The 15,047-nt window shown below is 43.9% G+C and overlaps 1 protein-coding gene across 2 annotated transcripts in view; it reads left to right on the top strand.

The window, feature by feature from the left end:
- LOC115082035 (EF-hand calcium-binding domain-containing protein 6-like) overlaps positions 1 to 15,047 on the top strand; it is a 193,115-nt gene that overhangs the window by 160,366 nt on the left and 17,702 nt on the right. For both annotated transcript variants that reach the window (XR_003854082.1, XM_029586330.1), the window contains exons 14-15: positions 8,942 to 9,080; positions 13,179 to 13,303. Coding sequence is in view for 1 of the 2 variants with exons in the window: in XM_029586330.1 (XP_029442190.1) it covers positions 8,942 to 9,080; positions 13,179 to 13,303 (264 nt within the window). In the remaining variant the exon portion in view is untranslated. The remainder of the gene's footprint in view (positions 1 to 8,941; positions 9,081 to 13,178; positions 13,304 to 15,047) is intronic.

The following is a 15,047-nucleotide window of genomic DNA, read 5'->3' as shown; positions in this document are numbered from 1 at the left end:
AAAGCTGGCTGACACATAACAAACTAGCCCTCAATCTGTCAAAGATAGAGGTCCTAGTGATACAGCGTAACACATCAATTTCAATCCCACTATCCATCAAGGTGGAGAGCACTGAACTACAGATCGTCTCGCAGGCAAAAATATCTTGGGATTGTAATAGATTCTAAATTATCCCATGTCCCACAGATAAAGGCCATAGTTAAAGCTGGCTTTTATAAACTACATTTATTATGTGGTGTTACGAGCGCAGAGGCGCAGTCGTTTCTCAAGGGAGATTGTGAGCCCTTGGATCACGGCATGGCTCAGGTTGGAGCCCCAAGACACACCGCGAGAGGTGAGCAAGTACAAGCACAGGCAGAGCAGGAGCAAGGCTGGACTGAAGACCAGGCAAGGATCGTCTGGAACAGGAACAATGCAGGCTCAGCCCTCCACTGGACCTACACACACCAATGAGACCCAGCAACGCAATACTGGTCTCGAGATCAGCCCTCCGGCCACTCGATAGCCCTTCCGGACACGCCGCTTGGGAACAATGAGTGCGTGAGGCCAGATGGAGGCTGAGGGCAGGAACAAGAAGAATCAGATGAAGACTCAGGATACTCTGAGATCTCGGGAAAGGATTCAGAAGAAATTACTGGGTGAGTGCTGCATTGCAGTGCGCCCTACACACCCGCCCATGGCTGGTCGTGGACCACGCTGAAGGTGAAGCAGACTCCAGGCGAAGAAGTGGAAGTTGAGGCCAGGACATGACAAAGATTCAGGAGAGGTCTGCACCAGGGCGCGCCCTACTCAGCCGCTGGTGACTGGTCATGGACCACGCTGAAGCAGAGCAGGTTCTGGCAGAGTCTTAGGCATGGACAGAAGCAGGCACAAGGAACTCCGAAGACCAGGACAGGATTCAAGACTCAGGATTCAAGTCTCAGGATTCAGAAGCTAGGCATTAAAACAGGAAGCCTTCCGGAGGCTTGTACTGCAGACGAGAGGGTAGGCCTTGTGCCATGAGGCGCCCTACACAGCCCCCCCATGGGCTGGTCTCAGACCACGATGGTGGCACGCCAGGAAAGGTGAACAGACGAGGAACCTAGGAACTGGATGAAGAGCTGAAGATGAGATGGACCGAGTCAGGACAGGAACATCGGAGATCAGGGACATCTGGAAATCAGGGACATCTGGAAATCAGGACATCTGGAACATCAGGACATCCGGAACCTCAGGAACAAAGAACAAGCGACGAAGGAGCTCCGATGAGGGAAGAGACCAGGAACAACAAGACAAAGAAGACCAGGAACATGAAGAACAAGGAACGAAGATCCATCAAGACACAGGAAGACCATGGAAGACCTGGACTGGAAGGTCCTGAGGAACTGAAGCAGGGCCTTTTTATAGGGCTGATCCAGGCAAAGGTGGATGACATCATTGATGTTTCTGAAACATTTAAATAATTATGATATTAAATTTTTCCTTCCAACAAATTGGTAAATGATTAAATCTTGCAGCCCATTGTGAGATAAGAGGCATCAGATCAATATAATATGGCACATCTACATTCTGATTCCATGTTCATTGGTTAGTATATAATTAATTGACTGTTGAGTGCAAACGTGTACATTATTTTAAATGTGCTACTTAAAAACTTTATGAAGTTTCCCTTAATCTATTTATTTATTTATTTATTTATTTATTTATTTATTTAACACTTTTCTATACCGACCTTCATGGACAAAAACCATATCGGATCGGTTTACATTGAACAGGGTAAACAACTGTAGTGCCAACTAACTTAAATCAACAAAGGTGTGGAAGAGGCAAAGTTACATTCAACAGGGAGTAAGAACTTGGGAGCTTAAACAGCTGGAAAGATAGGTTAGAGCAGGCAGCAATTATAAATATAATACCATTGTTAAGATAGATAGTGCATAAAGTGCTTAGGAGTATCAGGGTCTATCGTACAGACAGAAAATAAGGTTATCATTCAGGCATATCATTCAGGCATAGAGTAAGGGCAAACTAGTGAATGTCAGGGGGTTCAGAGAAGGCTTGGCTGAAGAGCCATGTCTTGAGTTTTTTCCTAAATGTTAAGAGGCAGGGTTCCAATCTGAGGTCTGCAGGGATGTTATTCCAGATATCTGGGCCTGCTATCGAGAAGGCTCGATCTTTCATCGAGGTAAAGCGTGTGGCTTTAGTTGGGGGAAATTGCAGTGTTCCTTTGTGGATTTCTCTCGTTGGTCTATTGGAAGAATGTAGTTTGAAGGGGATTTCGAGATCGAGTTGAAGTTGGTGGTGGATGGATTTGTGTATTAAAGTGATTGATTTGTGCAGGATTCTGAAATTCACTGGTAACCAGTGTAGGTTCCTGAGGATGGGTGAGATGTGGTCTCCACGGTTGGTGTTGGTCAGTAATCTCGCTGCGGCGTTCTGTATCATCTGTAGTGGCTTGGTGGTAGATTTAGGGAGGCCTAGAAGGAGGGCGCTGCAGTAATCAATTTTGGCGAACAACAAGGATTGGAGAACTGTCCTGAAGTCCTGGAAAAATAGGAGGGGGTTTGATTCGTTTTAGAACCTGGAGTCTGTAGAAGCAGTCTTTGTTTGTGGTATTGACCATTTTCTTCAGGTTTAGGCGATTGTCAAGAATTACCCCGAGGTCTCTTACATGTTGATGGGTGAAATGTGTATTGTGGGTGGTCAGTGGGAGGAAGTTATCTTGGTTTGAGGAGATGAGGAGGAGCTCTGTCTTCGAGGCATTGAGGACCAGGTTTAAACTGTTGAGAAGGTTGGTAATGGATAGAAGGCAGTTGTTCCAGTGAGTGAGAGCTTTGGAGATGGATTCTGTTATAGGGATCAGAATCTGCACGTCATCTGCATAGAGGTAGTGGATTAGATTGAGATCGGTTAGCAGTTGACAGAGGGGGAGGAGGTAGATGTTGAGCGTAGGAGATAAGGAAGATCCTTGTGGTACACCAAGTGGGGATTTTGTCAGGGGTGATTCTTTATTATTGATTTTGACTTTGAAGGTTCTATTGCAGAGGAAGGACTTGAACCAATTGTGGGCTGAACCGGAGATACCAATGTCTGTTAGACGCTCCAGGAGGATGGAATGGTTGACGGTGTCAAATGCCGCCGAGATGTCAAGCAGGACTAGTAAAAAGGAATGGCCCTTGTCTAGTCCCATCATAATATGGTCTGTAAGTGATATGAGGAGAGTTTCCGTGTTGCGTGATTTTCGGAAACCGTATTGTGATGGGTATAGGATGTTGTGGTCTTCTAGATATTCTGAAAGCTGGGTGTTTACCAGTTTCTCCGTTAGTTTGGCTAAGAAGGGGAGATTGGAGATGGGTCGGTAATTGGATAATTCGTTGGGGTCCAGGTTGTGTTTCTTAAGGAGGGGTTTGAGGGAAGCGGTTTTTAGTCTGTCTGGGTAAGACCCTTGAGTTAGGAGGCAGTTTATGATACTTGTCAAGGGCCCAGAAATCGTGTTTGGGATGAGTAGCAAGAGTTTCGAAGGAATATTGTCTGCTGGGTGGCTGGTTGGTTTCTGTCTTTTTAGAAGGGAGTCAATCTCCTTGGAGGAGATTGATTCAAAGTTGTTGAGCTTGGCTCTCGAGAGGGAGTGAGGATTCTTGCCTGAAGTGAGAGGTGTAGTTGTAGAAGGGAGGAGAGTGAATGTATTCGAGATCTTCTGTTGGAAGAATGATGCGAGCTCATTAGCCTTGGAAAGAGCTTGTTCATCTGGTATTGAAGGGGGGGCTGATTTAGTGATTTGAGCTACATATGAGAAAAGGGCCTGGGCATCATAGTGAAGATGGTGGATTTTATTGGCGTAGTATTCCCTCAATAATATTCCCTCAAAAATAAAAAAATCTTTTTATTTTTGAAAGAATAAACAACTAATTTACATTTACTCATTTCACTCCACTCATGAATGTATAGATCTCTATCAAATTCTCCCCTCAGTCTCTCTTCTCCAATCTAAAGAGCCTTAACTTCTTTATCCTTTCCTCACAGGGAAACTGTTCCATTCGCTTTATCATTTTGGTCCATAGGAGCCAACTTTTGAAAATGATTGGGGGTGCTGAAATCAACACAAATTGCAGCACCCCCAGCACAAAAAAAGAAAAAACAGAATATAGTGAGTCATGAGTCTGACTGACCAGCTTGTATTTAAATGTCCAGAGAGGAGCAAGAAAAACTCAAAGTCCCATTAGTCATTCCTCTCCTCAATCTCAGCTCATCCATGCTGCTCCATTCCCCCTATCCACATCCCCCACCCTCATCTGTCAACACCATGCTCTCTTAACCCCCCTTTCCTCTTATGCTCCTGTGATGGACCCTCGGTTCCATTACTATTAAGCCCTGGATAAATCCTTGTACCAGTTAGTGCAGTTAGTGAAGAATAATTAGGGGAGGATCCATTCATGTGCAGCCCCTCCCTCTGAGGGTGCTGGAATGGACGTCCCACTTCGGAGGTTTCATAGGAACTCTCTGCTTAGAGCTCTGGGGAGCAGTATAATTTGCAGATCTGGAGGAAAGCAGTAGATTTTTGCCTCAGTTGTATTTTTTGCCTACTTGGGGACCTGGGCTCCATCCTGCCTGGGATCTTTTGGGATGGGTCGAGGACTCCACTGCTGTACTCTCCTCCCAAGGTGCAGAGTGATTTGGAATTTTAGACTTTTACGTGGTAGGAGCCTTGCTAGACCCCTGGACCTTTCTTCGACTCAGGGAACGAGGAACCCTTTGTTTGGGCTACCCAGGGATAGAGAAGACCTGCCCACCTAGGTGGTGACCCACTGCAAGGAACAACTCCATGGTTAGTATTTTTTGGGGACAAGAAAGACTTTTGGGTAATTGCCCAGCAAGAAGATTTTTGCCCACCTTCCTGCCTGGAGCAGGGAAACAGCCCAAGCCGCTGCTTGGACATCGGATCCCACCCCATTTCAATCCCCACAGGAAAAGAACAGGGAAAATATCAAGAATAAAGATCCTGAAGATCTACCTACAGTGAGTAAGAGACTATCTATATCTTTGAAGACACCCATCTGGCGTCTTTACCCTCTGGGGAGAGAGGGGATTTCCTCTCTGTGCTTGGACAGGATTTTGGCCATCTTTGGAAGGGGTTCTTCCAACCAGATTAAGGGTTAACCTGCCCACTGGGACCACTAATTAACCTAATCCAGGAGGGCGGATGGATCACTTGTCTGTTTAAAAGATTCCTCCTGCACAGATAAAGGGTAAAGAGTGTAACCAAAGAAAGAAAGACTGTGGTGCTGGATTCATATATATTTTGCCATTAGTCACCTAACGTTTAACAGTAAAGTTTTAGTTTGGACACTAACCCAATGCGTCCTGCCTGTTTTTTTGGCACAGAGTGAAGAGTTTACCCCTCTCCCAGGGAAATTTCAGTAAGGAGGAAGTCATCCCTGCATTGGGCTCTGAAAGTAAACATTTCCCCCCCCCCCAACCAAAAGGATCTACACCCTGGGGGAAGGGGCACAAAGAGAGCTAGCCAGGGTTCCTACCCCAAAGAGTTGACAAAGTCTTATATGGCCCCCCACCTGTGCAGGACAGGCACACTGAGGTGGGGTTACACGCCTAATCTCCTCTTCCCATCTTCCCCCCACCCCCCTTACTCCCTCTGCACTCTTAATTCTCCGCTTTCTGCATGGGCATACCTTGAATTTTGTATTTGGGGGAGGAGGTTTAATACCTCTCTTCCTGCTCTGGGCCCTACATCACCTTAGCCCGCTCTGCTCTCCACTTCTCACTGACCTGTCCTTCTCTGTTCCCCTGTCTCCTCCCCAGAATGCTCCTCCTCTCCTGCAGGCCTGCTTCACTCATTCCCACTCCTCATCAGCAATTAGGCTCAGCTCACCTTTCAGTTTGGGATTTCCCCTCCTCCACAGGCTTGGATCGCTTTCCTTCTCTGCAGTCCCTGAGTTTAGACACTTTTTTTTTTTCTGGACCTGTGCTTGTCTCCCCGCTCCCTGCAGTACTTCAGGCACTCAAGGATTCCAGACCAGAGCCAATCCCATGCCTGCAGAGTCCAGATAAGACAAGAAGGCTCATCTGAAAGGTCTCCATCAACGTGAGGAGAACAGCTACGAGACAGGACGTTATTGGACATAGTTTGAACATGAGTAAAAAAAACTCTTCTTTAGAAGAATAGAGATGACGGAGGCGAAAAAACTGTCCAAATGGAATATTTTGTCTCAGAGACCATGGATGGTGGCTATTGTAATGAAGAAGAGTATTTTTATCAGTAGACTTCTTAACAATAGAAGAGCAAAAACATTAGTTCTTCATGGATATGTCTAGATAAGGTGTCTGAGAATAACTATACTGAAAAGAAAATCATAGGTTCTGGTCACACGGGCTGAACCAATCGAAGACCAGAAAAAAATTAAATGATGGTACCTGACCAAACCAAGAAAAAGTCATCTATGTATTGGTACCAGGAAAGCTTTCAAACAAGCCTACCTTGATTATTGTGATTTGTTATTTTTACTGTGGTCTGACCCAGACACTGACAGATTGATGTGTTTTTTTGCCATATTCTAAATGGATGAGAGAGTTATATAGCATCAAATGCCAGCACTGGTCACTGCTAACTCCCATTTCAATTTTCCAACACCTGCCCTGTATTGCTTTCTGACACGGCTGAAATCTAAGAGACTTATTGGTTTCAACTGATCTATTACAACCTTACTCCTCTACTTCCCCTTGTAGCTCCGGCTTAGGGACCGATGCAATATAAAGCGCGGAAAGCGGCCGCTGAAAAGTCAGCTCCCGCTTTCCTAATGCAGGCATGGCGCCCGCAAGGGAGGGGCCATGCAATACTCAAATTAGGGGTCACTCTAGCAAGGAGGTACTAAGGTCGCTTGCGCGACCTTAGCGCCTCCTTGCTAACGCGACCCCGCCGCGGCTGCCGATTATGAAGACCGACACCGGTAAACTCGGCCTCGGTCTTCATAACTCGGCGGTCTGCCGAGTTTTTTTTTTTTTTTTTTTTAATTAAAAAAAGAAGTAAAAACTGCTTTTCTATACTTCTTTTACCTGTGCTCAGCTAGTAACGCCTGCTCCAGGCAGGCGTTAATAGCTGAGCGATAAATGTGTGTTTGGAACAGGCGTTACTAGCTGAGCACAGGTAAAAGAAGTACAGAAAAGCAGAAAAAACTGCTTTTCTGTACTTCTTTTTTTAAGTAAAAAAAATAAAATAAAATAACTCGGCAGACCGCCGAGTTATGAAGACCAACGCCGATAAACTCGCCATCTGTTTTCATTACTAGCAGGCGGCCGGTTATGAAAACCGACGCCAAGTTTACCGGCGTCGGTCTTCATAACCGGCAGCCGTGGCGGGGTCGCGTTAGCAAGGAGGCGCTAAGGTCATGCAAGCGACCCTAGCACCTCCTTGCTAGCATGACCCCCTAATTTAGATATTGCATGGTGCCCCCCTTGCAGGCGCCATGCGCATGTTAGGAAAGCGGGCGCTGACTTTTCAGCACCTGCTTTCCGCGATTTATATTGCATCAGCCCCAGAGATAGTGTCCACAACACATTTACTGCCCTCCACATCCTCTGGACACTTCCTGTTTCTGTGGCCAGTGGTGAGTGAAAGCTAAAGTTGAGTAAAACATATGTTAGTTTCTCAGTCTTTTTGACCTGAAAAAACTTGTTTCTGTATTTGCTAAACTATTGTGCAGTCCTTTTGGTGCATATCCCTAGGGACGTGAATGAAGCACCGATCATTTTTTAAGTTTGATTTGAATATTTTTATATTTTCGTTCTTTATTTTGTATGTTGTAATCAATTTATTTCCTTTGATTTTAATTGATATCATTTTTGTTGCTCAAAGTTTTCCTGGAAATTCAGTTTAAGTACCAAATAAATGAGAATATACAATCAGTATCACATTCTCCTTTACATGTAAAAACTAAAGGCATTATAAATGCAGAATTTTGTATTCATATTAATGCACAATATTAATTGTCAGAAGTTAATTGTGGGAGGGACAGGGAGAAAGAGGGCATGGCTGAATTTTTGCCTAGGGCATCTAACACCCTTGCATCATCTCAGATTTCTATACCCTCTGCTGCTCTGTCTGTCTTATCTGGATTATCTTGTAAATACAGCTTTGCCCTTGCTGATGTTCTCTTTTTTTAACAATGATTAAATACATAGAAACATAGAAACATAGAAATGACGGCAGAAGAAGACCAAACGGCCCATCAAGTCTGCCCAGCAAGCTACGCACTTTATCCATTTTTTTTCCCTTTTTCTCTCTCCCTCCTGTTACTATTGGCTTCCAGTACCCTCCAGCCCTAATTCCCCTCCACCCTACCACCAATTTAGAGAGCAGCTCCGTATCTGCTTCCAGTACCCTCCAGCCCTAATTCCCCTCCACCCTACCACCAATTTAGAGAGCAGCTCCGTATCTGCATCCAAGTGACATCCAGCTCAATAGGGGTAGCAACCGCTGTAACAAGCAGGCCACACCCTTGCCCCATACTCTTACCCACCCCTGTTTTTATTTTTGTTTGTTTTTTTATTTTTTTTGGAGATGGCAGCCCTCCATCCTTCCGCTCCGTGAAGGTGGAACACCAACTACTGGCCACTGGCATCCCGCTCCGTGAATGCCTCTGGGGCTACTGCCGCTCCGTGCAGTGTTTTGCTGCCACCACTTTATTCACGCCCTCTAGACTTGATGGATCCACAGTGTTTATCCCACGCCCCTTTGAAGTCGTTCACAGTTTTAGACATACATTTTAGATATACATTCTGTAATATCTAAGGCAGAGGTAGTATGGTGTCCTGTAAAATGAGCATGCTCATTTCTGTGTATCTTAGTAAGAGGTGTCATTTATGGGCTGCTTATATCCCAGAAAGCGTGAGATAGCAATCAAGGAGTCATAGTTATATTATTAGTGTCTCTTGTTTTTTTTTTTTTAAGGAGAGGCGTGCCCAGTCTCTTTGATGAGAAGTCAATAGTAAGCTCCCTATCTCTGTCTGATGAAGATGGGGAGATGGAGAATCACCTCAATACCTATTCCTCAAAAAAAGACCATGACATTGGGAGAACCCCGGAACAGGTAGTGTATAAGTAACCATTTTACACACAGCAGAGCTTGCCAAATCAACCACCTTTTACCCCTAAACATGAGGTGTTTCTGTGCATATCTATAAATTAAGCTTTTTTATTATGTTCCTCTGTGATATGCATTGTAACAATGGAAATTTTATAGTCAAAACATTAGGGTTTGGATATTAAATAAAATGCAGAACAGGTGGAAAAAGCTTACTATATCTGTAGAAACTTAAAAGAAGAAATATTCCTTTGTATTTACCAAGCACAATGCTGAAGGTTGGCATCTGATTATTTTGAGGTCCATATTTTGTCATAGTCCGGATAGCAAAGTTGCCAGATAAACTTATCCAACTAACTTTAGAGGCATATTCAATAAGGCAGGCACATTGCTGAATATAACTGGCTATCTTAGGGTTTGCCAGCTAGCTTTATCTGGCTAACTTTAGGACAGCACTTTGTCCTGATCAGACTTAGCCAGCTACAGTAAGTTAGCCGGTTAACTTTGAATATCAGAGGGGCCGATGCAATAAAATTTGCGGAAAGTTGGCGCTGACTTTTCAGCGCCCGCTTTCTTAGTGCATGCATGGCACCCGCAAGGGGGCGCCACGCAATAAACAAATTAGGGGGTCGCACTAGCAAGGAGGCGCTAGGGTTGCTAGCTCGATCTTAGCTTCTCCTTGCTAATGCGACCCCCACGGTTACCGGTGGTCTGCTGGTTATGAACACAGATGCTGATAAACTCGGTGTCGGTTTTCATAACTGCAGACATCCGGTTATGAAAACTGATGCCGAGCATATTGGCATCGGTCTTCAAAGCGGTCGGCAGAGGGGTTTTTTTTTTCTTTTTTTTTTTAACTTTAAAAAAGTACAGAAAAGCAGTTTTTTCTGCTTTTCTGTATTTTTTTTCAGTGCGCTCAGCTATTAACGCACATTTACTTTTTTGCATTTGGAGTGAATGAGTAATAGGCTCATTCACAGGCATTTGCATGTGATGAGCGCTAATTCATTCTGCATCGGACATGCTTTAAATAGGCGCTATTCCCCCTATTGCATTAGGGGGTGGAATAGCGCCTATTTAACCTGCTTCCGAAGGCGGGTTAAACAGTGCGCTCGGCTGAGCGCATTGTATTCATCGGCCCCAGAGTTAGTAGGATAACGTAGCCGGCTATTCGGCTACCTTAAGTCCTTCCAGTTATGCTCTCGAAATGTCCCTAATTTAACTGGCCTAATTCTAGCCATTTAGAATTTATCATCATCGTTTATTTATAGTCACACTTTTCCACCATAATAGTTCAAAGCGTCCATAAAAGGAACAATACAACAAAAGCACCTTACATACAGGCCGATTCAGTACGGTACGCTCAGGCCAAGCACACTGTTAGCCCCCGTTTGGACGTGCATTTTTGACGTGCTATTGTTACCCCTTATACAGTAAGGGGTAATAGCGCGCTCAACATGCAAATGCATGTTGATGAGTCTTTTAGTTAGTCCCGCTCGATATAGAAAGTAAAATGTGCAGCCAAGCTGCAAAACTGTATATATATACAAAACTGTATATATATATGATGTACGCTCGTAACTTGGATTCAAAACAGCATCATATTTATCAAAATATCAATAGCTAATACCATGTAGTCTCATGACGGGACCAGAGAAACCTCATATAAAATGGCGGGCTTTACTTCCGATAGCCCCAAAATGCCACGAATATAATTGTGCAGTCACAGTTAAATGTTCGGACCGTCACTATCTTTTAATCATCGGTTTCTCTGTAGTAATGTTTTTAGGATTTTTGCATTTTCACAATTTTTTCATTTTTTAGTATGGTTATATTACCAGCCTAAGGGCAGTGCGGTTACACTTATCGTAGCAGAGGATATGCAGCAGGAATATCAAACTGGCCCTGGCCCGACACGGCTCGTGTTTCTGTCAGCTTCATCAGGGGCCGGAGATTGCCAAATGATTCCAGAGTCTGCCCAGCGATCACATCTGCTACTTGGTTGCAGCTTTAACCGGTTAATGTGCCTGCATTATTGAATATGCCTCTAAAGTTGCTTCTCTGGTGTCTCTTCTAAAATGAAACTAGCCACACCTTAAACCACAAAATAACTGGTTATAAAGGGCCTGATAACCAATCCTTGCTCTCCTCAAAGGGAGGAGGGTAAGAGGGGATGGATAGCTCAAGACATTTTTAGAAAAAAGGAAATGGAACTAAGGCTTTTGATGATGGACTGGGGGGTCTGGTCACATAAAGATATCCAGTTAAGTGGTAAGTTATCTGGCTACACAAGACTGGATAACCTTTTACACCTAACCGGTTATATTCAGACGTTGCCAATTTAATTTTTAAAGTAATCCAACCACATAACTTTAGGTGAGTATATTCAGCACGACGTTTGCCCCACTGAATATTCGGGACATGTTATCTGGCTAACTTTAGTTGGATAACTTGTCCACTTGCAAGCTTACTGATTCTTGGACTCTTAACTCCTAGGCGGAGGTGGGGTAAAGTTTCCAGGGCTAATGTTAATCTATGGCCAGAAGCTGATGTTCTGGTACTGGGGATCTATAGTAGGGATGTGCATTTGTTTGCAACAAAATAGGGAATAAAGACGATATTTCCTATTTCGTTGCATTTCGGGGGGCTGACAAAACGAAAGGAAAACCCATGAAATTTTGTATGGTTTTCCTATCATTTTCTGTGTGGGGGAGAAAGGGCACATTAAAAAAAACAACCCCAAACCCACCCCAACCCTTCAAATTTAATTAATTACAAACCCCCACCGTCCCGAACCTCCACGTCTTGCCCGCCCCCCACCTCCAAGACTTACCGAAAGTCCCTGGTGGTCCAGTAGGGGTCCCAGGAGCGATCTCCCCCTCTCGGGCCGTCAGCTGCCAGTAATCAAAATGGCCCTTTGCCCTTACCATGTGACAGGGGCTACCAGTGCCATTGGTCGACCCCTGTCACATGGTAGGAGCAATGGATGGCCCGCGCCATTTTAAAAGATGCGCACTAACCCCGAAATTCTGGGCGGCCGAAAAAAATCGGCCCAAACTGCGGGAAAACTAAATTTCTTGCAGTGGGCTGATAACAAAGGCCGAACCAAAAGGTTCGGCCGAATCACATCTCTAATCTGTAGCCAGGATTTATGTGCAGAAAACGTGCTTTGTGTGCATAGAACATGCTTTCTGTATGTTAAACAGGGAGGGAAGGCAGCTTTCTCTCTGCCGCTATGCTTTCTTTTCCTGATCTTGCTTCCTCCCTAGGCAGGGGACTCTACCGGCAGCCAGAAACTGGCCTTGACCCTGCCATCTGGGCCTGGGGTTTGAGTGATGGGGGTGGCGGGAGATTCCTCTCAACTTCCAAGTTAAAATGTATGCTTAGACTATGCAAAATGCTGAGCACATATCTTATCTCAGGCTTGCATGCTTTTTTAACTCCCGATGCATTAGTACAATATTTCCCAAACCTCTCCTGGAAGCACATCTAACCAGTCAGGGTTTCAGGATATCCGTAATGAATATGCATGAGATATATTTGCATATATTAGGTGTCCAGTTTATAGAAATCTATCTTATGCCTATTCATTGTGCCAATCCTGAAAATATGACTGGATAGGTGAACCTCTGGGAGAGCATTGGGAAACACTGCATTTATATAACATTTGCTTACTGTACCAAGAGTAACATTTTTTGTTACCGTATGGGTTAAAAAACTGTGCTCTGAATTTCAGCGGGCAGTTTCACTGTGTACTTTATTACATCGGGCTCTCTATTTGTACTGCATAATCAAAGGGGTCAAATTGCCATTAACATCCTCAGACCCAGCAGGACACCCTACCTGAAATTAAGTCGAGCATGATTTAGGAAATAATCCAAACAGATTAAACAGAGCAGCAAAATGCAGGAGATGCCTGGAAAATATTGAAGATTCATTTCAGATGCTGCCCACTAATTGGAAAACACAAAGAAACCAACAGTTTTTATGAGGCCTTTCCTTTGCAACATATTCTTTCTGGCTAAGCAATGCAAACCAGCGTTAACTGTGTCAGGAAGAGATCGTGCAGCAATGTTTGTCTGTCTTTCCTCTTTGGTTTTTAAGCTGTTCAAGATTATAAAAGGCCTCCTGCATAAAAATTACTCAGCGATTGAGAAGGAGTTTGAGGACCTGGATGAAATGAATTCAAGGCGTCTCACTCAGGAGAACATGTACTTTCTCTTAAAGCGGTAAGAAGAGCTTGCGGGACTCTTTGCTTTCTCCTTCTGCGGGAGTTTGCCTTCTACCAGTCGTCTTGTGAAAAAATTTGCACATTGTGATATCTATAATTCGGGCTTCTGATTTTAGGTGTTTATGAACTGTAAATTTAGATGCTTGTTTTCCAAAAATCATGATTTATTGATGTTTTTGCAGTGCAGGTACTAATGGGTACTTTTTCTGGTTGAATCAAATACGTACATTTGTGCAGCTGAGGAGTCATGAGCGTGGAAAAAAGCAATAAAACAAAGCAGAGGATCCAGCGAGGGCTAAGGAGGGGTGAGAGAGTAATAAAGGACGTGGTGTTTTTCCGGTGTTTATCTATTAAACACCTATTTTATTTTTGTTGCCTCAGGGGTGTTTTATTGGGGTTTATCAGTTAAAACCTATAATCAGAAGCCCTATTTATAATTACCCCTAGTAACTGTAAAATTGCCAGCTCACTAGCTCTGCCTGTAAGGTCTGCTTTAACCTGGGGTTCACATGTTCAGATCCCAACCCGGCTGATATAACTACTAGCCATGCAACCTTCTGAGGCAATTCCATGAGTAGCAGTTTTAAGTAAGAGTAATATGAAAGCGTTGTGCAAAAGTGCAGCGTAAGGACACAAAAACATACAATGGCAATTCTGTATTGCTCGGTAAATTTATTGGTCTTTGTAAAAAAAATGTGGGTTGGGATGCATTTTATTGGCTGAAAAAAACAATTATTCAAAAAGCAAGGGCATGAAAGGGCATGGTACTGATGTAGAGGGTGATTTTGAAAGCTATTTCCGAAGCTAAAGCAGTGCTTAACCTGTAGAGATAGGCTGATGAAAAATTATTTTCCATGTGTGAAGGCGCACAGTGCCCCACAGTGAGAGAAGAAAGTCTCAGGGGCAGGACTGAGGAGGGGCTTGTACTTACGCACACACTTGTGAAGTTTCAAAAGTATATGTGTGTTTTTCCTCAGGGAAACTGCCTGCTCAAAATAGCATATGTAAATGTGCACAGGTAGTTTGCAAATGCTTTCACTTTAAAACTGGTGCAAACTTCTGCAGGGGAAACATACTCGTGGACTTTAAACCAATACGTGTGGTTAAAAAAATGTATCCCCATGGATAGCAATTTTTAAAGCCTTTTCCCTGGGTAAATAGTTGTCAACCCATGGATAAAGACCAAATGAAAAATGCCCCTCCCTTCATGTGGGTACCAGTGGCTGAAAGGAGGTGCGGAAAGTTCAGGGAAGGGAGAGTAGGTGTGGTGTTTCCATTTTGACAGCCCTATGCGCATTTCTGGAGGGTATAGTTGCACTTGATTTAAAGCAGTTGTAAATCTGTGTGCTGAGGTTTGGGCCCCATTCCTGTGTCTGGCAAATTTTCAAAGGGAAACTCCATGCAGGGTTTCTCTTTAAAAATGAGCTTGCTGACCCCCTGCAGGATTGCAAAATTTCCCCCATAATTATTATATCACAGTTTGATAGAGACATGGAGATCAATTTTCAAGGGGTTTGGACGCCTAGCTTTTATAATTAGGATTCTAAATTAGTCCTTTTGAAAATTTACCAGGGCTAAGCCTCTAAATTTAGGATTCTAGTTTTGTTATGCTTCTAAATTTAGGCCTCTACATTTCAGGTACCTACATTTATGTGAATTTTCAGCTGAAATCCTAAGGGCCAATTTTCAGAGAATTTTGGTTTTTAACTTTTGGAGTTAGGATCCTAAATTAGCCTTTTTGA

Source organism: Rhinatrema bivittatum, chromosome 1 (genome assembly GCF_901001135.1).
Source record: "Rhinatrema bivittatum chromosome 1, aRhiBiv1.1, whole genome shotgun sequence".
Taxonomy (NCBI): domain Eukaryota; kingdom Metazoa; phylum Chordata; class Amphibia; order Gymnophiona; family Rhinatrematidae; genus Rhinatrema; species Rhinatrema bivittatum.
This window is presented reverse-complemented; position numbering and strand designations above follow the sequence as displayed.